Raw genomic sequence first — 21,084 nt, 5'->3', positions numbered from 1 at the left:
CCATAAAGGTCCAGATACAGAACTATAAGCTTTCAATGTTGGACATACTTTTCCAGAGGAAATATTTTTGTAACACACTAGTGACCAGATATGATAAACAGTACATCCCCAGAACCTGGGTTATATGAATGTGATGCTTCTAAATCCTTTTACACAATAGTTTTAGGTGGCCCAAAGAGCAAAAAGTAGTCACTGTCATCGGTATTTATTATACATCAACAGGGTGCGTAGCAGTAAGATTAGCTTTGTTTTCACTAAAACAGCTACAATTATTGATGTTCTTTTGGAAGCATTCTGTCACTTCTGTGCATTTTTCTCCATTGGTCACAATAATTTTTTTTCTTACAGAGTAAAAATGAATAGCAGCTTCTCAAATATGAGAAAGACAGTCAATTCCCAGCTGACTCTCACTAAACAAGGGAAGGAAAGAAAAATTCGCTACTAAATAAACAAATTCTTAAGGGAAGAATCTGTTTAAACAACTTAAGGGAAGTTGTCAGTCATTCCTTTTTTTGCAATCTGTCCGGAACAGTTTGCCTCAACGTCACTTAAAAGGCTACATGAAATTGCCAAGTCAGCACCATGCCTTCTGTCTGGCAAACTTGTCACTCACTGGCAATCAGACATAGCGGTTTAGAACAGATTCCATGGGAAACACACTAAATGAAAGTTAAAACAGAGCTTAATGGCAGATTAATACTCAGAAACAAGGACAGACAGGAATCACAGAAGAGACAGGAAGGATTCTCACTATGTTGACTGGCATGAAGAGCTCTTTTCTCACCTACTTACCCTAACCAAAAAGGCGGACTAAAGATATCACATGTATCACACCAAGAGCATCCTGTGTAATGTGGGACTGGCTGGTAGGGTTTCACAAACCTGCTCTGCCATCAGACTCCTGATAAGACTGTGCCAGAGAGGAATGATACTTCCCTGTAAAAAGCCAGAGATCTGACTGCCATCTGGAGAACAAAGACAGGGGCTAGAGAAGCTCAAGTGAGAACAAGCTTGTCTAATTACTACCCTACACTCCAGAAGCCTCTTGACTTGCTGTTACAAGAGAAGACATAAATTCTTTCCCTACTTCCTTTCTCCTCTCTCTCTCCAAAGAGCCATGCCAAACAGGCTCCAGCACCTCTTATGTACATGCCAGCTTTACCCCTTTACCTCCTGGAGAAGCAAGAGTCCAGATGCATATCTCCTAAAACAGGATGGTAATTAAGTTTGGGGGCTACTTTACAGTTCAACAGATATTTATTTAATTCCAAGAATATCTCATGTTTACGAGAAAACTTAAAAACACATTTTCTTATTTTGATTCTGCTTAACTAAAAGCTCTGCTGCCTTTGCGTATCTACAAAGGCCATCAACTTCAAAGGAAGAATTCTGCCTAGCCAAAAGGTTAAAATTTCTAGTGTGCAACAATTTCCAGTTCCACAGTATAAAATTCTACACACTTGAAATCTTAACCTATTGGCTAGACGGGATTCTTTCTTCCATCTACCTTCTCAATCAATCACTGGAAAAACTTGGACCATTGGGAACATATCTCTCTTTTTGATTCTGAGAGTCTTCTGCAAAAGTCATTGCTTCATATACACTATAAAAAAGAAGGTTTTCTTCATCCTTTTTGCAGTACTCTCCCCGGGCCAGGGAGTCCCTCACAGAGGGATTGCATTGAGCCAGCAGAACCTGGATGCCAATAGCTTCATAATCTCTGCGAACTTCTTTCAGTGTATGGATCCCTGCTGTATCTAAAAACTGTATTGCACTACAGTCAATCACTATTGTATGGAACTCTAAGGGATCATGGGAAAGTTGCACTGAAACTTCGTCCTGGATTCCACTGAATGTTACTGTTTCCCTTTTGATCTTTTTCTTTGCTGCCTTCCTCTGAGCTGCTTTTACTAAGACTGGGTTGAGAGTTTTTTTGTATAAAGCAGATTTAAAATATTCTTTGTTTACATAGTAGAGTGGGGCCACAAAGCGGAAAATTTTGATGCCTGACTTGGTCTGAAGGTTCTTGTAGGCAGACATGGATTCAAAGACTTCAGAATCTTCCACCAGGCCAAGCAATGAAGTCCTTGGCTTCTGAGTGCGGAGGATGACACAAAACATAGAAAAACAAACCCCAGTAAGCAGGCCTATTTCAGTACTGATCAGTGCAGAGGACAGCATGGTAACAAACCAGATAACTGTGTCCATTCTGCTAATCCTCCACATCTGGGGCAGATCCTTAAATTTACGTAGGGCTCCCCGGAGATTTACGATAGTTATCACACCAAGGACACTTTTCTGCAGGGAGAAGAACAAAGGAGCTATGACCAAGAGGACCAACAGAAGAACCAGAGCTGTCACCACACCAGAAACCTGAGTTTGACAGCCTGTGGATTCCTTCACTAGTGTCTTTGCAAGAGCTGCACTAGTAGTGAAGCAGTGGAAGAAGGAAGGGATGATATTGCAAAAGCCAATAGCGTACATTTCCTGATTAGCTTTGACTGTGTAGCCATGTTTCTTGGCAAACATCTCAGAAAGTGATACAGTGATAGCAAACCCAATGATAGCAATAGCTATTGCATCTACAGCCACTCTAGGAATTAAGTTCCAGTCAGGTGCTTTGGGTGGCATAAACCCAGTGGGAATATACCCAGCAATACTGGTGCTGTATTTCTCATTCAGTTTTCCAAAATGAGAGGCTAATGTGGCTGCCACAACAACAAAGAGTTCAACAGGAATTGGTGCCTTAAGCTTGGATTTGAAGTGCTCATTGAGTTCTTTGGTTGGCAGAAGAACCAGAAGGCACAAAAGGCTGGTGATGAGATCACAGATATTGGTCTTATGAATGTTTCTGAATACATGTATCCAAGTAGTGATGAGTGATCCCACTCCACTACTCCGAGGAAGGCTGAGTCCAAGGAGGTACTTGACTTGAGATGTAAGAATAGTGAAGGAGGCACCAGTGACAAATCCACTCAGCAAGGCATCAGAGAGGTAGACTGAAACAAAGCCCACTTGAAAGAAGCCCATCGCTACCTGGAAGAAAGGATATACAGTGTTAAATATAAATGGAGAAGACCTTATAAATCCTATATTCCCCTAGCATTTCTTTGTGTGGAGACACACTACCAGAGCACCACAGAATGTCAAAGCTAGAAACAAAAACACAATCATTTATCAATCCCCTCATTTTACAAACAGAGGGCTCATTTTACTGATACTCAGAGGCCTGAACAAGTTGCCCAAGGTCACAGTGTTACTAACTAGCCCAGACAAGAAGTCAGGATTCCTACTTTCTTGTTCAATGTTTCTTAAACTTGAATAAGGTTCAGATTGCTTTGAAAAAGAAAAAGTTTCCCAAGGATCTATGAGAAATCCTAAAGATGCAAACTGGAAAAATTCTAACTTAAAAAACATTTATTTTTCTTTAAATCACATATCATTACTGTAAAAGTAAAGTTTTAACTGATAAAACAAAAAACTAGATTCACATCAAAATGGAATCACACTTTAAAAATTATTATAGAGCTCTCTTTAATCTAACTTCAAACTGAGAAACGATTTTCAGCCAGTGTATATGTGCTTATGCCATACTGCCTCCCATGTTAATTCTACATCCTCAGAGATACAATATTTTATTTTTTTCTTCTTCCCAATTAATTCTTCCTCAAAATTCTAGTGTACCCTTTCTCATTCTTGGTGAGGCATACTAATGAAAAAGCAAAAATGAACTCTGAGGACACAACTCTTCTGTTAACCAGCCTCTTCTCCCTTCCCTCCTACCCAGGCTCCTAATAGAGTGAGCTACTCTTCTGCGTCCCATGTTGGTTCTAAGTGTCTCTAACAGAGAAGAGGGTTAATGCTGGCACTGACTCCTGAATGCCAAAAGGCACAGGCATGATGATAATGGCAGATCAGTGGATTCTGTGGAGACCCAAGAACTTCATTTCTAATTCTTTTCCTGGCTGATAGTATGAAATAGAGGTCCCCAACTTGTTTCCCCCCCAACAGTCCGAGAAAACTACAAACTTTAGTTAGAGTCACTGACTAGAGCAGCAATTCTAAAAGAAAGGGGGAAGTCACCTACAGTTTAAAAAGCTTGCACTCTTCCTCTCTCAACCCCCAGTCACCCTCTTGCCTGTTAATGCTGACTCTGCCAGTAACCAACCACAAGTAACTTCAAGCAAATCTGATAGTTCTTGATATATAAAATTAAGAAGTTGAACTAGGTGGTCTGAGGTCCCTTTCTGGTCTAAATTTTTACAACCCAATAATTAAATTCTGGCTGGCTGACATTCACTAGTTAAAAGGCAGCCTAAAGTTGAGAAAATAGAAGCGGCCTGATCTTACTTGTGGAGTCAAACCAGGGTTTAAATTTTGGCGCTACCTCTTCCATATCCTGGGCACTCAATGATAGCTTTATTATGATTGCTAAGATCCCTGACAGAACTGAGACTTCATGTATAGTGATTTCTTTTGCCAGAAAGAGTCACTCATTCCATCGTTTCTTACCTGATAAACTCCAGCCACAAAGGTTACAGTGCTGCCAACTATAATTGCATAGCAACTTCTGTCACATGTCTTGTCTGACATCTGGTTTACTAATGAGCTCTCATTTGAAGCAGCATGGACAGTATCATAGCCAGCTATGTATAGTTCTCGGTCAACTACTTCACCAATCATAAGGCACAGTACTCCAAAAATGCCTACAGAGATGTGACGGGAGGTACCCAAAATGAAATAAATGAGGCTGGCAAAAAAAGATGTGTACAGACCATAGATAGGTTCTTGGCCAGCCAAGAGAGAATAAGCAATGGACTGGGGCACCAATAAGATGCCCACAATCAAGCCAGACATCACATCTCCTAAAATGTTTTTCTTCAGATCATATTTTGGGAGCCACTGCAAAACAGGAAGGAAACCAAAAATGATATTTTTGGCTTTGGTTGAACTGCACTGGCAACTCTTCTCTAGTTTTTTGATAACAAACTTCTTGAAGTTATTATCTGATTTCTCTTGAGGCTCTAAGTAGATCCTACGGTGTCTAAAAAGATCACTGGACTCAAACTGCCTGAAGTCATTACGTGATTCCTCTTCATGCTCCAGGTGGATCCCAGATGGAGCTCTGTACTGGTCATTTCCTTTAACTGAGTCCTTGGGTGAAAGGTCATTTTGCTCTTCATTTTTCAAAGACATTTCTGGAGATAGATGTTTCAACCTCCTATCCCAGAGAAAACAGCAGGGTTAACTTATTATGTAATTCTCAGTACTCACATATTTTAACAGTCCTACTTGTCATGCATGAGAGTTAAAACGAGTTCAATTTGGGGGTAGGTATCTTTCGTTCACTCTCCTTAGTTGAGCCTCATTTGTCTTGACCCAGGAAAAAAGAATCAGACCGTAAACAACCAAGTTAAAGCAAACAATTTATGGAGTACATGGCTTCCCAAAAGTATAAACTCTCAAGGATTCTTCTCCACCTCTGCTGGCACCTTATGCAGTTTTTTTCCTTCAGAAACAGTATCAGGGTAGCCTGTCTCCTCCTTTCTACCTGCTACTAACTATCTTACTTTCAGGTTTTTTTACTCTAAGGAATTCTGAAAAGAGGTTCTGGTCTTAAACCTTGACATCTACCTTACCTGCAACAGTCCCTGAAACAAGGAAGATGACTGATTTTTTTTTAAAGAGGTGGGGCCCTTTTAAAATAACCTACTAACTGTTGAAAATACACAGAAGGGAAATGTGACACAGTAAACTTAAATATTTTGGGAAATTGAAAAAAAAAGAAAAGGACAGGATGCATTTGGATCTTTGAACATATTCTAGTTTGGTAGAAAAGAAGAGAGTTAAGGTGATAAGGGACTGTTGAAGGAAACAAACCACCAGCATGGGGTGGACTGATGGGGCAAGTGTCTGATACATGCTCTGAAAGGTTTTGATCTATTCATTCTACTTTGTTTTGATATAGTCACACCTGTCCTGTGTGCAGGATCTATATACATGCAAAGACAGCTTTGCTTTACTATTCCAAGTACACACTGTGAAACATAAGCTGAATGGAGGAATGATGGTGCCCAACATGTCAACTTGGAGGGCGATCCAGGTGACCCTGCATCTCTGGGTCCTAAAGCACAAAACCAGTGCCACATGACCTGTCCCTAAGGACTACAGGAAAACAAAGAAGGTAGAAACAAGTAAACAGAGAGGAGGGACAGCAACAACAAAAAATAAGTCTTGTAGTAAAAGAGAAGGAAAAAGAAACAGGCCTTCAGAGGAACAGAGTGTCAACCGGCAAATACTTCACCAATCAGTGTCTTTGTGTTAGCTGTTTGCTTAGCTTAGAATGGCCATCCAACTCTCGCCTATCAAGATCCTAACCATTAAAAAAACCCAGTTAAAAATTCCTTCTCTTCTTCAAAGCACTGACCAATCTTCCTCAGTCCAAATGAATCTTAATCAACTGGCACTTCACACCTGCACTACAGGACTAACCACACTCATATTAAGAGTCTCCCCAGCTCCTGGGGGAAAGGGTATCTTGTTCATCTTTGTAATCATCAACAATGTACAGTAACTGTGAGACAGCAGGCTTACAAAATGTTTGAATGAAGGAAAGAATAAATGAATAAACAAATTTATGTGTGGCCAATAAGAGGTGAAATAATATTAAATAAAGGACTCAGGGAGTTTCCCATTTCAGAACTGACAGAAAGATGGGCCCTTGTGAGGTGCCATAAGCCTAATATTGCCAAGAAGTCATAATCCAGGACCCATGACCCATTCAAGCACATAGTATTTGTAAAAGCAACCCACATTAATTTTGTTTAGGATAAAAGGACTGTAGCTGGTCATCCCACTGAACAAGAGTAAAATAACAGTTACATTGATGGTCTTGTTAAATAAACAAGGAAGGAAAGAACAGAATTAGATGACTACTTACCCTCAGCAAGTCAATCAGACTGATGAAAACACACAGCAGCTCTTCATTCCTCAATGCAACTGGTCCATAACTTTCTTCTCACCTTCTACTTTCAGGCCAAGCTTGCTTGAGTGCATTCTTCATGTCATTCTATTTTGGAATACTTCTTAGTGATTTCTGAGTCAAAAGGCTTTTCCAAACCTAGGTATGCAAAAGAGGCATAAGAAAAACTAATAAAATTCAAATCTTGCCCTATATAACAGCTAGCTGGAAAGGAAAAGGTAAAAATTAATACTAGAAAGTGCGACAGAGTGATGGAAACTGTAAGGAAGAACTGAGATGAAATACGAAAAGTGAGAAACACAGTAACAGAGATAATGAATGCCTCTGACAGGACCATCCGACCTGACAAAGCCAAAGAAAGAATTGATGAAATTGAAGATAGGTCGATAGAAATTACCCAAACTAAACAGAGAAAAACAGAATTTAAAAAAAATCAAAAACAATAAGAGAACATTCAAGAGTGGTGGGGTGTGTTAAATTATCAAATTTATGCGTAATTAGAATCTCAAAAGGGGAAGACATAGAGTGGGTAGAAGGAATATTTGAAGACATAATAGTCAAGAATTTTCCAAAATTAGTGACAGACACCAAACTGTAGATCCAAGAATCTCAGAGGATACTAAGAAGGACAAATATAAAATGAAACCAAACAACATAGCACCACACACCTACACAGATTGTATTCAAACTGCTGAAAACAAAGATAAAGATAAAATTCTGAAGACAGCCAAAGGAAAGGGGAAAAAAAAAAAACATGCTAAATATATAGGAACAAAAATATGAGTTATAGCAGACTTCTTTTTGGAAACCATATAAGCCAGAAGATGGAGTGATACTTTTATCACAGAAATATAACTGTTAACCCAGAAAAAAACGTTTTTTGAAGGATGAAGAAGAAATAAAAACTTTCTCAGACAAACACGAAGAGAATTTATTGCCAGCAGACCAGCACTACCACTACTACTGCACACACACACACCAGACAAAAACTCAGGTGTGCACAAGACACAACAAAGACATACACAACCAAGAAATAAAGTCTAGGAAATGGAACAAGTGAAAATAAAATTTATTTTTTAATTAAAACTCTTTAATTGCTCTAAAAGATAACTGCCTAAAGCAAAAATAGAAATGCATTTTGTTTACAGCACATGCAAAATAAAAAGCCTAACAGTACAAATTACGGTAGGCAGAATTAAGGATTCTAAGATCTTGTACTATATATGAAGTAGTACAATACTATGAAAGATATATACTGTAAACTCAAGGGTACCCACTAAATTTTTTAAGATATAAATAATAAGCTACTTGTGGAGATAACGTAGAATTGTAAAAAATTTTCAATTAACCCAAATGAAAAATGAGACCCAAAACAGATAGAACACATTGAAAATAGCTAGCAAGATGGTAGAATTTTATTCAGACATATAAAAAATCACATTAAGTGTGATTTAGTGTGAACAGTCTAAACATACCAATTAAACAGATTGCCAGGTAAGATTTAAAAAGACCCAATTACATGCTGTCTATAAGAAACCCACTTTAAATATAAAGATACAGATTATAATAAAGTGAAATGACTTACTCAATTTAGTAATTCATGTAGCTTGTAAGTAATTTAGCCAGATAATAAAATCCAGATATTAAGACTCTAATAATAGCTCTTTTTTGAGCATGTTACTACCCATATCACTAATTAGCTTTCTTTAACTTCACTTATCTCTAAACACTTTGAAATTCAGGTACCCTATAGATCCCAGTTTCACCTACCTGCTACCCAAAATGACCTAGCACTGACAACAACAAACTTGTGTCCAACTCTCCTTTCTCTATGTTCATGGCCTTGGTCCTTTTCCATCTCCAGCTCTCAAAAACTTAGGTGGAGATAAAACACGTATTCACTCACAAGCACTAGAAGTGGAACTGATTTAGTCATCAGTTTAAATCCAAAAACTATCTATAGTCTTTTACTGATCCTAGTCACCCTCTAGAACCCTTGTCAAAAACTATGTTTTTCCCTTTTTCAAGCCTATTTTAAAACCCCAAAACAAAACTACTACTATTAAAAATTATCTTAAACTAAATTGTAGGTATGACCTCTGTATGAATTAAGCTCCTTAAGAGCAAGTTCCATTCTGGTTCATCTCTGTATCCCCTACTGTATATGCTTTCCAAAACAGGAATGAAAATATTTGCTAAATAAATAACTGAAATACAGAAAAGGTAGGATGCAAAGCAGTATTTATTTTTAGGTGGGAATATCTACTTTGGAACACATTTTTCAGGTATCCTTTTTTTTGCACAAAAATCCTCTCATTCCCTCAAGCCTGTTACCACTTAATTATAGTATTCACCAACTGCTTCATGAAAATTAAGAAGTTACAGTATTTATCCTTGAAATATAGTTGATAGCCAGACCCCCATGTTTAAAAAGTTGAAATACCTACTATATATTCCATGAAATTCAATAAAATAGAATTCTCCTGTATCATACAGGGTAGTCTCTCCCTTTATCAACATTGATGTTTGAGAGTCAGAGATAAAAAAAGGCTCAGGAGGAAAACGCTGAACCTTTCACATTATCTTGCAGGGACTGGAGAAAAATAACCAACAAAATATTTGAAAAATACATTTACACATTCATATATTAAAGTATAATGGCAGTTCAGGCAACACAGAAAGAACATTTCTGTACTTTCTTCTTTGATCAGGCACATGAAGTTGTGACCACTTAGTTCTCTCTTCCTGGTGATGAAACAGCAGCACTGGCACTGTTTTCCGTGTGAATTACTGATTCTGGGAAAGACTGAGGACAGGAGGAGGAGGAGGCAACAGAGGATGAGAGAGCTGGATGGCATCACAGACTCAATGGACATGAATCTGAGCAAACTCTGGGAGACAGTGAAGGACAGGCAAGCCTGGTGTGCTGCAGTCCATGGGATCTCACAGACACGACTGAACAACAGCAAAGAGCGCTGAACTAAAAGAGAGGGACATCCCTTCTATGTAAGCCTGACAGCAGTCGGCCAACTTCTTTTTGGAATTTTGCAGATATAAGAGAAACAATGTCTACTTTTTGGTTAGTAATTATAGCATATTTTAACCAATAGTGTATATAAGACAGTTTTGCAATTTGTGAAATTGAAATGCCTTTTTGGAAGGCAATAGTCTTCAGAGATTGGTAAAGTCTCCCTCTGAAGCATAATGGTTCCATATTCATGCTTTGCTCTACTGTACTTTAGACTCTAACTGTATATTCTCTAACTGTATATTAGACAACTCACTGTTAAATAAACTCGAAGCTGCCAACTACTATGATCAGAGCATCTAAGCAGGGAAGAAATCTGCAAGAGATGAACAGTTTAGCCAGGCTTCAAGGGAACAACATACCTACCTGGGCTCTGAAGTCTGGGTCAGAGATGAAAGAATGAAGACTTGGAAAATGGATGAGGGAGAAGAAAACACAAACAGCAATACTTCTGGGGTTGGAGGGAAAGAATGAGAAATTAGTATGAATTGTTTAAAGCACCAGGTGCACATGGAAGATCAGTGAAAGAGAAAGCGGCAAAGGTACTGTGCGGCCTTGGAACTCCAGGGAAGAGAGGGAGACTTTCCCGTGCAGGTAGTGCGCGAGCCCTGAAGGTTTTTGAGGAAAATCACTTACTGTATCACTCATTTGATAATCATTATCTATTATCTCATTACATCTTCTGGTCTGTTATGCGATTTAACTCTTTTTCAACTAAGTAATTAGTATTTTACTTTTCTGCCCTTTATGAATAAAAATTAGTTTTAAGATTATTTAAAAACAAAAAAACTAAACCATAAAGAGGTAAAACCAAGACAGAGTCTCCATTTACACAGTTCCATCTGATCCTCTAGCTCACTGTTGTCAGATAAGTTCAGGGAAGATCATGACGCTGTGCAGCCCGAGAAGCTAAAAGGATGAGCTAAAGCTTCTGTATCCAGCTCCATCCCATCCACAGGTGCCTGCAACCAGGATGGCTCAGCTCAGCCCAGGCCACTGATCCAGGACACAGACTAAGAAGTTCAAACACTATGAGATGAAAATTTAGACCTATCTTTGTTCTGTGGGCCTGCAACCCCTGCTTACTCCACAAACGTTCCTAAGTGTCAACAAGCCTTCCAAGGATGGACTGGTTAACTTTCTATGTGAGCTCCTAGAGACTGAGTACTGGTCTCCCCATCTACTCTCAGCTAACCACTGTGCTAGACACAGTGCATCAGAACCTAGACTACAAATCCAAGGGTCAATTTTGCTTTTGCTTAACCCCCCCACATACCCCTCCCCCCACCCCCCAATCTGCTCTACCTTAAATATATCCATCCTCTCCCCACTGTCCAAAGTATCTGGAATCCAGTCACTTCTTACTTCCCTCCACCATCAGATCTCAACTGGGCTACTCCAACAGCTAATAATATCTAAACCCTGTCCAAGTCTCCATCCTCATTTCCTACTGGTCTTCTTGCTGTTACTGGAACATGCTAAATACATGCCAAGTTGATTCCCTTCTTAAGGTCTCTGCACTTGCTCAACTCCTCTGCCTGGAACAAACACACACTCAGATCTGGCAGGCCTTTTCTCATTCTTCAGGCCTCAGCTTATATATCATTTCCATACAATGGCCTTCCTTGACCATAACAAATAATATTGCCACTCCTATCAAAAATCCTTATCTGGTTTTATTTTCTTCACAGCACTTTCACATACTTTTGAAATTATATTGTGCATTTATACTTTTAAAAAATATTATTTATAGTCTTTCTCATATCTACTGTATCCCCAGTAAGAACAATGCTTAACACATAGTAGGAGATCAGTAAATTCATATGAAAATGAATAAGAAACCCAGTTTCCACCCACAATCAGTGGGTTAAGACAGATTTATAAACAGATAAACTATAACACTCTAAGTGCCATAACAGAGGTTTGCCATACTCTGAGAGTAGAGAATAGGCTATAGGCCAGTGTGAGGAAGTTGCAAAGTAGGTAAGAAAAGAAAAGAAACTCAGGCAAGTGGGAGGTCCCAGAAAAATCCAAGACCCAGGAAAAAGTCACCTAGATTGCCAGATTTCTGGAGTGAAACTGCAGAAGGTAAGACTGGAGTGCAAGACAGATCCTTATGTAATCCCAAGAAGCCTGGACTTCATCCTGTAAGCTATGACGGACAAACACATAAACTCCAAGACAGTGCAGGGAAGGAGGTTTGATATTTCAGAGGTGCAGCTAGACAAAAGATGATGCTTGTACGAAATGGACACATCTAAGATGAATTCTGAGGGGTACTACATAAAAGGATAGTGCACGGGACTATGGAGGAGAGAATGGAAAGATAGGAAGTAACAAAAACGTTGCCTTATATTTCATAGGTTTGAGATTTTTAGATATCCAAATGAGAATATCCAGTAAGCAATTAGGAATGGGCATTTTGGGGACTTTCCTGGTGGTGCAGTGGTTAGGACTCTGGCCTTCCACTACAGGGGTCATGCATTTGATCCCTGGTCAGGGAACTAAGATCATGCATGCTGCATGGTGTGGCAAAAAAAAAAAAGAAAAAAGAAATTGGGGGGTGTCAAGCATAGGAGAGAAGCCAAAATTGAAAAAAATAAATGAGGAGGGGGAGAGAACATAGATCATCAGCACATAAACAGAATCTCATTTTTCTCTGAATTCTCACCGTTCGGATGTTCAATAAATGTCTGCTGAATATACATTTTATCTTTTCAACTAGATTAAAAATTATTCAAAGAACTACTTTATGCATTTTGTGAACTCTCACAATACCTTGCATAGAACTGGGCACCCAAGATGCATGTACTAAGATTTCTGTTGATGGATAGATTCGTTTTTATTTTTGAAAGTTATTTTAACAAAAAAGTTTTATTCAAAAATAATTTTTAACTTTGAAACATAACTGATGCACTGCATTAGGAATGTAAAATGGTAAAAACACTGCAGAAAAAGTTTGGTAGTTCCTCAAAGAGTTACACAGAATTACTATATAATCCAACAATTCCACTCCTAGGTATATCCCCCAAAGAACTAAAAACAGGGACCAAACATCTGTACACAAATGTTCACAACAGTGTTAGTCACAATAGTCAAAAGGCAGAAATAACCCAAGTATCTGTCAATAGATGAATGGAAAAAAAACTATGGTCTAGGCCACACAATGAAATATTACTTAGCCAATTAAAAGAAATAAAGTTCAGATACTCTTCATCTACAGCACAGATGAGTGAAAGAAGCCAGACACAAAAGGACAAACATTATATAATTCCACTTATATACTTAATGCTACTGAACATTTAAAATGGTTAATATGGCCATTATTATATATATATTATATATATATATTTTAATATACACAAAACCAGGAGCGAGCATAGAATTGCATCTTACACTATACATGAAATGATATAATATCACTTGAAGGCAAACTGTAATAGTTACAGATGCTATAAACTCTAAAGCAATCCCATTAATAACAAAAAGTTTTGTGTTTTTTTTTTAATAACAAAAAGTTAAGGCTAATAAACAATGGAGATAAAATGGAATCACAGAAAATACTAAATAATTCAAAAGAAGACAGAGAAGGGTGGACTTCTCTGGTTGTCCAGCAGTTAAGACTCCATGCATCCAGGCTGATTCATGTTAATGTATGGCAAAAACCACTACAATATTGTAACTTGCCTCCAACTAATAAAAATAAATGGAAATAAATAAATAAAAGCTTAAAAAAAAAAAAAGACTCCATGCATCCAATGCAGGGGATGTGGGTTTAATCCCTGGTCAGCGAACTAATATCCCACATGCCATGTCGTCACAGGCAAAAAAAGAAAGAAAAAAAAGACAGAGAAAGGGATATAAACAGTTACTATATAAAATAACCTCAATCTAAAGTTTGTGGAAAACTTGAGAAGTCTTAACATTAACCTAATATTAATGTGAACAAAAAGTCTCTTTTCCTAAGTGGAAAATCTCAGTTAAACTGGGCTAGAATAGGTGTGGACTGTGTTGTTTGGAAATAATTTTCCAGTACTCACACAGCTTTTAAGCAGTAGAATCATGGTGAGAATCAAGACCTGTCTGATTCAAATCTACTCTCTGTCTCTGAATGGCTTATTTTGAAACCTTTCAAATATTCAGAGAAGTTGAAAGAATGATACATGGAACACTGGTTATTCATAACTCACCCATTTAACAATTTACCAATTGTTAATGTTTTGCTATATCTGTACTACTTTTGCACTCTTTACACATACCAGTTGGTTTGTTTGGTGATTTTTCTCTCAACTATTTGAAAGTTGCAGACACATTTCAGCCTTAACACTGAATAGAACCAATGTTTTTAACCACCATCCCATGCTGCCTCTTCTTCAAAAGGAGTATTCATTAACAACATGACATCAAATCATTTGGATACACTCTCCAAAAATCTGCAATAACTCTCTACCTCTTTGAATATAGTCAAATAACTTTAGTCTTCTGTGAATAAGCCTGCAGCTCCCTTTCTCTTGCTTCTTTTCATGCACCAGTGTTCCAATCACCAGTCCATGAAAATACTAAGCAGTCTTTGTCCTTTGGGGCCCTTGCTCATGTCATTCCTTAGTCTGGGATGCCTTTCCCTTCTCTCTCCATCTGTCTTGGTCCTTTTTCTAATCTTTTAAGTCCCACCTCAAATCCCATAGAAGAAGGGGGCTGAAATTTCACAGGCCATGTTTCTCCAACAAATGACATGACATTTAGCACTCAAGTCGCTCAAGTTTACATGTCTCTCAAACATGAGTACCATTTCAGGACAGACACCAAGTCATCCTGGTGTCTACATACCCAGAATCTAACACAATGCCTCCAACTTGCTATGTATGGCTATAGATTTATGTTTATTGAAATGAAGAAACAGGTGTAGTTCCAAGTAAATATAGTAAAGACAAAAAGAAAAAATTCCTGGACTTCCTTGATGGCACAGTGGATAAGAATTTGCCTGCTAATGCAGGGAAGATGGGTTTGATCCCTGGTCTGGGAAGATTCCACATATGGAGGTAACCCCGTGTGCCACAACTAATGAAGCCCATGTGCCTAGAGCCTGTGCTCCGCAAGAAGAAAAGCCACTGCAATGAGTAGCCTCCGCTTACCGCAACTAAAGAAAGCCAGTGCAAAGCAACCAAGACCCAGAGCAGTCAAAAATTTTAAAAAATAAATAAATAATTTAAAAAAACCCTCCTGGGGCTTCCCTGGTGGCTCAGTGGTAAAGATGTTTGCCTGCCAATGCAGGAGATGTGGGTTTGATCCCTGATCCAGGAAGATCCCACATGCCTCCAAGCAACTAAGCCTGTGCACCCCAACTATTAAGCCTGTGCTTAGAGTCCGTGCTCCTTAATAAGAGAAATCACTGCAATGAGAAGCCCAAGCATCACAACTAGAGAAAAGCCCCTGCTCGCCACAACTAGAGAAAAGCCTGAGCAGCAATGAAGACCCAGCACAGCCAAACTTCAATAAATAAATAATTTTTAAAAATTCCCTACTTCTCAGTTATCACAAATGATTGACAATGTCCATTAATGTCTGTGATACAAAAACCACCACCACCACAGGGCTTATATCAGTAGGATAAGCACTATGATATATTGTTTCTCTTATAAAGTCCAGTGTAAGACAAAATAATAAAATACCCAAGAGGAAAATAACTTACTGTAAAACCTTGGTAAAATAATTAAATAGTTCCTTGCACAGCACTTCACTGCTTTCAAAAAATCTTCACCTAAGAAAAAAAAATTTTTAATAAAAATTTAGTAAGATTTCATCAACATCTTCCACTTGCCTTCTCAGTAAATCTGAAAACAGAGTACGAATTCCTATTCTCCAGTATGAGAAAAATCAGTTTAGTCACTTGTTCAACTGGTAGAACCAGATTCTCAATCCTCATTTTCCAATTTCCAAGCTTAGCTCTCTTCCAAAATACCACACGGCCCCCAAATTTGTTTCCTTGCTCAGAGGTCTTAGGAGCTAGTTCAAAGCAGTAATTTTGTGGCCAACTACTCAAACTCATTTCTGAGTCTATTATTAATTTTAATAATTAATGCAGTTTGCAACTGTATCCCCTGTACCTTGAAACATGTACAGCACCTAATAAGAGCTTAACAAATATTTGTTAAGCAAATGGATGAATAACAGTTTAAGAGCTATGTTGGTGGAGAAAAGGGAATTACTCTTCCCCCTCCACCCTCATACACCATAACCAAGTTTGTGTCAAGAAATTAGTTTGGCAAGCATCCATCTGACAGTTTATACCCATTAAAAGTAACGTCAATGCTCAAAACGACCCCTAGTGAATCTAATTTAGATCTTGTCAAATCCCAGTACATCATCTCTAGATTTTCCTCCAGGAGGCAGCAAATTATATTACAGTGATACCCAACATGGAGATCTGTTAAGATGCAGATTCTCAGACAAACCCAGGGATGAGATTCAAGACAGCCCCTTGGGTGACTGAGCCAGTAAGTAGACTGTGGGCCATATCGGAAGAATCATTAGGTATGTTCTGAAGTCAGAAAGAACTCTAATCAGATCCCAGTCCCACTGTTCAACTTCTGTATGGCATCAAGTGAAAAACTTCATTTCACTCAGCAGTAATTTCTCACCTGTAAAATGGAGATAACATTACCTAACTTAAAGTGTTGTTTTAAAACGAAGCCAAGTAAAGTACCTAGCACAGTGCCTGGCACATAGCATTTGCTTAAAAAATGACAGCTGCTAGTCTTCATCCTTTGAGATTACTGAAGAGGAAAAAAAAAAAAGGACTTATTTCTCGCCAGCAGCTTTGGCTCTCCATTTCTCATTCACTCAACTTTTGAAGACAAGAACTTCTGTTTAATCCACTATTTGCTATCACATTAATTCTGGATTTCACATAAAGAGCCCTAGGAATGAGGGAAAAAGCTTCTAGAATGAGTGCCAGAAAGGAGTTTTAAGACTTGAATGCTTCTAACTCACCGTAGTCCAACAATCTGCGCAAAGAAGGGGCCCAGTCTAATAGCCTTTGAGTCTGGAAGAGCTGGGTCCAAGTCCTAGCTCTGCAAATGACTTGCTGTGTGACTTTCGGCAAGGCTCTGTCCCTTTCTGTGTCCTTTCAGTGTCTCCGTCTCACCAGCGAAAGGATTTCAACTTCAGTCCATGCGTCTCAAAGAAGTAGAGGTCTGATTTGTACTTAACGTGGTGTGTAGTTTTTAAAACCAAGATAATCAAGTCCTCTCTCCTGCCCAAGGCTCAGTTTACCCATCTGAAGTGGTGAAGGTGGCCCTCATCTCCTCGGTCCTGCTCCCAGATATCTCGGTTCCAAATGGCACAACGAGGACTTCGGCGGAAGAGCCGCGCCTTTACCTACGAGCTGAGGAGCACCCAGCGCGTTCTATGGGGTGAAGGACAAACAGACCTCAAGCGCAGAAGCTGGGTCGGGTTCACTGGGTGGGGATGTGGGGCTTCGATGCTGGCCCTGCCTCCGCCCCTGCCGACCGAGGAAATAACCCCGAGGCACGCCCACCTCTCACGGCCCAGCCACTACTGCCCGCAGCGACCGTCGGCGAGGGGGTCCTCCCACCACACGTGAGACACAGGCGAAGACGACTCCAAGAGGAGCCAGCTGACCGCGCGGAGGCCAGAACGTCTCACTCTCCCCGGTCTCCAGTCCCTCCCTTCGCCTCACCTCTCGAGGCTCGGCCGCACCGAGCGATCCGGCTCCAAGGCGCGTCCTCCGCTGTGGCGGGACCGAGGCGGTAGCGTGGCGCAAGCGGAGGCAGCCCACTCCCGGGCCGGCCTCCCTTTAACCCGCCAGTCCCCTTGCCCGCCCATCGCCCGGCCCCAGGAGGAGGTGTGGCCCGGCCGGGCGGGACTGAGGCGAGCGGTGAGCAGGAACCGGCCGGGAAGTGCGGAAGGCGACTATGGAGCGAAAATTCAGCTTGCGCAGTCACGTGGCACTGCGAAAGAGCGACGCGGCTATCAGCCAATGACGCGGCCAGAATTGGCAAGAGTTCCGCCCCCAAGCCGCTTTCCTTCTCGCGATTGGCTGTCCTGTACAGAAGAAGCCACGCGTTCCTGATTATAAAGGAGATTTAGTGTGTTGAAAGTGAGCAGATGACGGGTCCTCCGGCTCAAGGTTGGGGGTGATGCGAGGACTCACTCTCGGAAGAGACGTGGAAATGCTCTAAGGAGAGCTTAAACTGTTCTTCCTTTAATAGGGGTATCTTTTTCATCTTCGACTTTTTGGCGCACCCCCCCCCCCCCCCCTTTTACTGATAGAGGAAAAAACTGCTAGTCGCTCAGTTTCGTGTCCGACTCTTGGAGATCCCATGGACTATTGCCCGCCAGGCACTTCTGTCCGTGGGATTTCCCAGGCAAGAATAAGGGAACGACAGATAAACACACATGGAAAAAAAAAGAATAAGGGAATGGGTGGCCATTTCCTTCTTCAGGTGAGCTTCCTGACTCAGGGATTGAACCCAGGTCTCTCACATTGCGGGAAGATTCTTTACCGTCTGAGCCACCAAGGAAGCCCATTGATAGAAAAATGGAGGCCCTAAGTGGGAAAAGGTCTGCTACAAAGTAAGAGGGCCTCTTGCCCCAATTTAACTTCCTCTCCACCGAAGGTACCAATACCCAAAGGTTCTTTTAAAGATGTAAATGAGTATATAAAAATAAATATGAAATGTAATTCCAGTCCTCGTTTAAAATCCTCCGTGACTTTCCTTGACATTCATAGATAAGGTCAAATTTCTCCCTATGCCCCCAAAGTCCTGAATGTCCTGGGCCCCGGCCCCTTCCTTCTGACGTCGCAACTCTCCTTCCTTCAGCCCTCTCCACCCATCCTAACCTCCTTTGACAAGTTTGTTCTCTTTCTCGACCTAGACACTGGTTCCAGTACCTGGTTTCTACTTATTTCTCCAGTGTCAACCTAAAGACCTGCCTGCCCTTTCCTTGGCGACTGTCCTGCTAGTCACTTTCTAGCATGTAGTCTTCATTTAATTATGTGCCACAAACTAGGCACTATCCGATATAGATTTTATGTTCATTTGTTCATTTTCCATCTTACATTGCCTGTAGGGGGGTTCACAGATGATGATTGCATAGAATGATAGGATAGATGGGAGTGAAAGAAAACCAGTGAAGGAAGCAAAATGGTTAACTTCCTTTTCTTCCCTTTTCAAGAACGCATTCAAGGAACTCCCTTTCTTATCCTGAGATGAGCCTCAGGTTTCTGTCACCCACCAGATTCAGAACTTCCAGAGTCACAAGCCATATCAGGATCAGAACACCTGGGTTCTGCTCCTGGTGCGATCTCTTAGCAATGAGGACAAATTGCATAATCTCACCTTTCCAAGGGTAATTAATGGCCCCACACTCAAGAGTCCTGGAGAGGGTCAAGTAAGACAATGGGTATTAATGTATTTTGTCTACTCCTTATAAGTTGCAAAACAAACAGAAGGCAACAGTTAACAATTTCTGGTTATTTATTTCTGGATGCACACAACTTCACATTTATTATCATATTTAGGCCTCATAGAAGCTTTTGTGGAGAAGGGAATTGCAACCCACTCCAGTATTCTTACCTAGAGAATCCTGTGGACAGAGCAGCCTGGTGGGCTGTCTATGGGGCTCACAGAGTTGGACACGACTGAAGCGATTTAGCAGCAGCAGCAGCAGAAGCTTTTGAGGGGGTGTTATGTTATGATTCTCCCTTTTTAGGTGAAGAAATGAGACTCAGAGATATTAGGTGACCTGTCCACAGTCCCACGGTTATTAATAAATGACAACAGCATGATTTCAACCCAATTATAGCTGCCTGAAAAGCCCACTCTTAACCACTACACTCACTGTGTTAGTCAAATGTAAGACTCTATCCCCATCCTTGTGTGTAATAGATACCACTAAAGATTGGTTTAATATAATAACGGCTATCATTTTCTCTCTTATTCCATACGTTCTCGTCAACTTTTGTTGTTTTTGAGTTGCTAAGTCATGTCTCATGGACTGTAGGAGGAGTCCTCCTACAGGCTCCTCTGTTCATGGGGTTTCTCGGGAAAGAATATTGGAGCAGGTTTCCATTTCCTTCTCCAGGGCATCTTCCCTATCCAGGGGTAGAACCTGCATCTCCTGCATTGGCAGGCAGATTCTTTACCACTGAGCTCCATGGAAGCCTCTTGTCTACTTTGCAGATGAAGAAATCGCAGCTTGGAATATTGTTACTTAACAGAGCCACTCAACTGATAAGTGGTGGATTCTGAGGTGGGACAGGGAGGGGTTTTCTTTGTTATAGCTGTCTCTCTCCCAGGCTTCTCATTGGTGCCTCTCACCCCCCCTAATTCAACATCCAGGCTGCTATTTAATGTTGTGGTCCTCTCACCTACCCACATACAAATCCCCAGGGGCCTCATACAGCTAGGCTTTGGTCCACTGTTCCTACCGTGCCTTCATCATGCTCCAATTCTCTGCAGCAGGAATCTTAAGGTGTGAAACAGATAACCAAATCCCTGCTAAAGGAGAGCTGGCTAAGTAATAATCAGCTTTTCCTCAATAACAGCATGTCAGCAGCCCAGCCAGCCAGAACCCAGATCCCTTCACCCCTCCCAATCAAGCCTAAGTGTTTTCCATCCTATTGGTCTTAGGGTGCACAGAGGTGACTGGCAGCCAGAGGGTTGCACATTATAGCCATTACTCTGTCCCAACCTATTTTCCAAAGAGTAACTAATGATGTGTTAACTGGGGATGTTATGGGCCAGCAAAGAAGTCATCTCTGGTTAGGGATTACTTCAGGATTCAATTCCTCAGCCCTTCCTGACTACCCACTCTTCCAGGAAGGATAGGTCACTTCCTTTGAGACCCCACTATTGAGTGACTGTTACTGATTTGCTATTTGGGATTAATTTCTGCTGATACAGCTATTTTGCTTTTTTCATTTTCTTTTTTTTTTTTTCTTTTTAATTTAACTTGATTATTCTTACGCAGAACTCACTGGTAGCTCAGCTGGTAAAGAATCTGCATGCAATGCAGGAGGCTCCAGTTCAATTCTTGGGTCAGGAAGATC

General features: G+C 40.4%; 1 protein-coding gene across 4 annotated transcripts; it reads right to left on the bottom strand.

Moving 5' to 3' along the window:
- Positions 1-1,238: 1,238 nt before the first annotated feature.
- Positions 1,239-17,854, bottom strand: SLC26A2 (solute carrier family 26 member 2). Of its 4 annotated transcripts, none has more exons than XM_061151716.1 (6): positions 17,710-17,854; positions 17,001-17,186; positions 15,700-15,768; positions 6,941-7,120; positions 4,513-5,221; positions 1,239-3,036 (listed from the first exon to the last, which is right to left on the bottom strand). In XM_061151716.1, exons 5-6 carry the CDS (start codon positions 5,194-5,196, stop codon positions 1,516-1,518), a joined length of 2,205 nt encoding a protein of 734 aa, XP_061007699.1. In that variant the 5' UTR covers positions 5,197-5,221; positions 6,941-7,120; positions 15,700-15,768; positions 17,001-17,186; positions 17,710-17,854; the 3' UTR covers positions 1,239-1,515. The 4 variants fall into 4 exon arrangements, with proteins under 4 accessions (XP_061007699.1, XP_061007698.1, XP_061007697.1 ...); XM_061151715.1 differs by having other exon boundaries at positions 17,001-17,394; positions 17,710-17,851; XM_061151714.1 differs by having other exon boundaries at positions 17,001-17,415; positions 17,710-17,837.
- Positions 17,855-21,084: the final 3,230 nt, after the last annotated feature.

Source organism: Dama dama, chromosome 9 (genome assembly GCF_033118175.1).
Source record: "Dama dama isolate Ldn47 chromosome 9, ASM3311817v1, whole genome shotgun sequence".
NCBI classification, from domain to species: domain Eukaryota; kingdom Metazoa; phylum Chordata; class Mammalia; order Artiodactyla; family Cervidae; genus Dama; species Dama dama.
The sequence above is the reverse complement of the archived record's forward strand: the minus strand, read 5'-3'. Positions and strand labels throughout refer to the sequence as shown.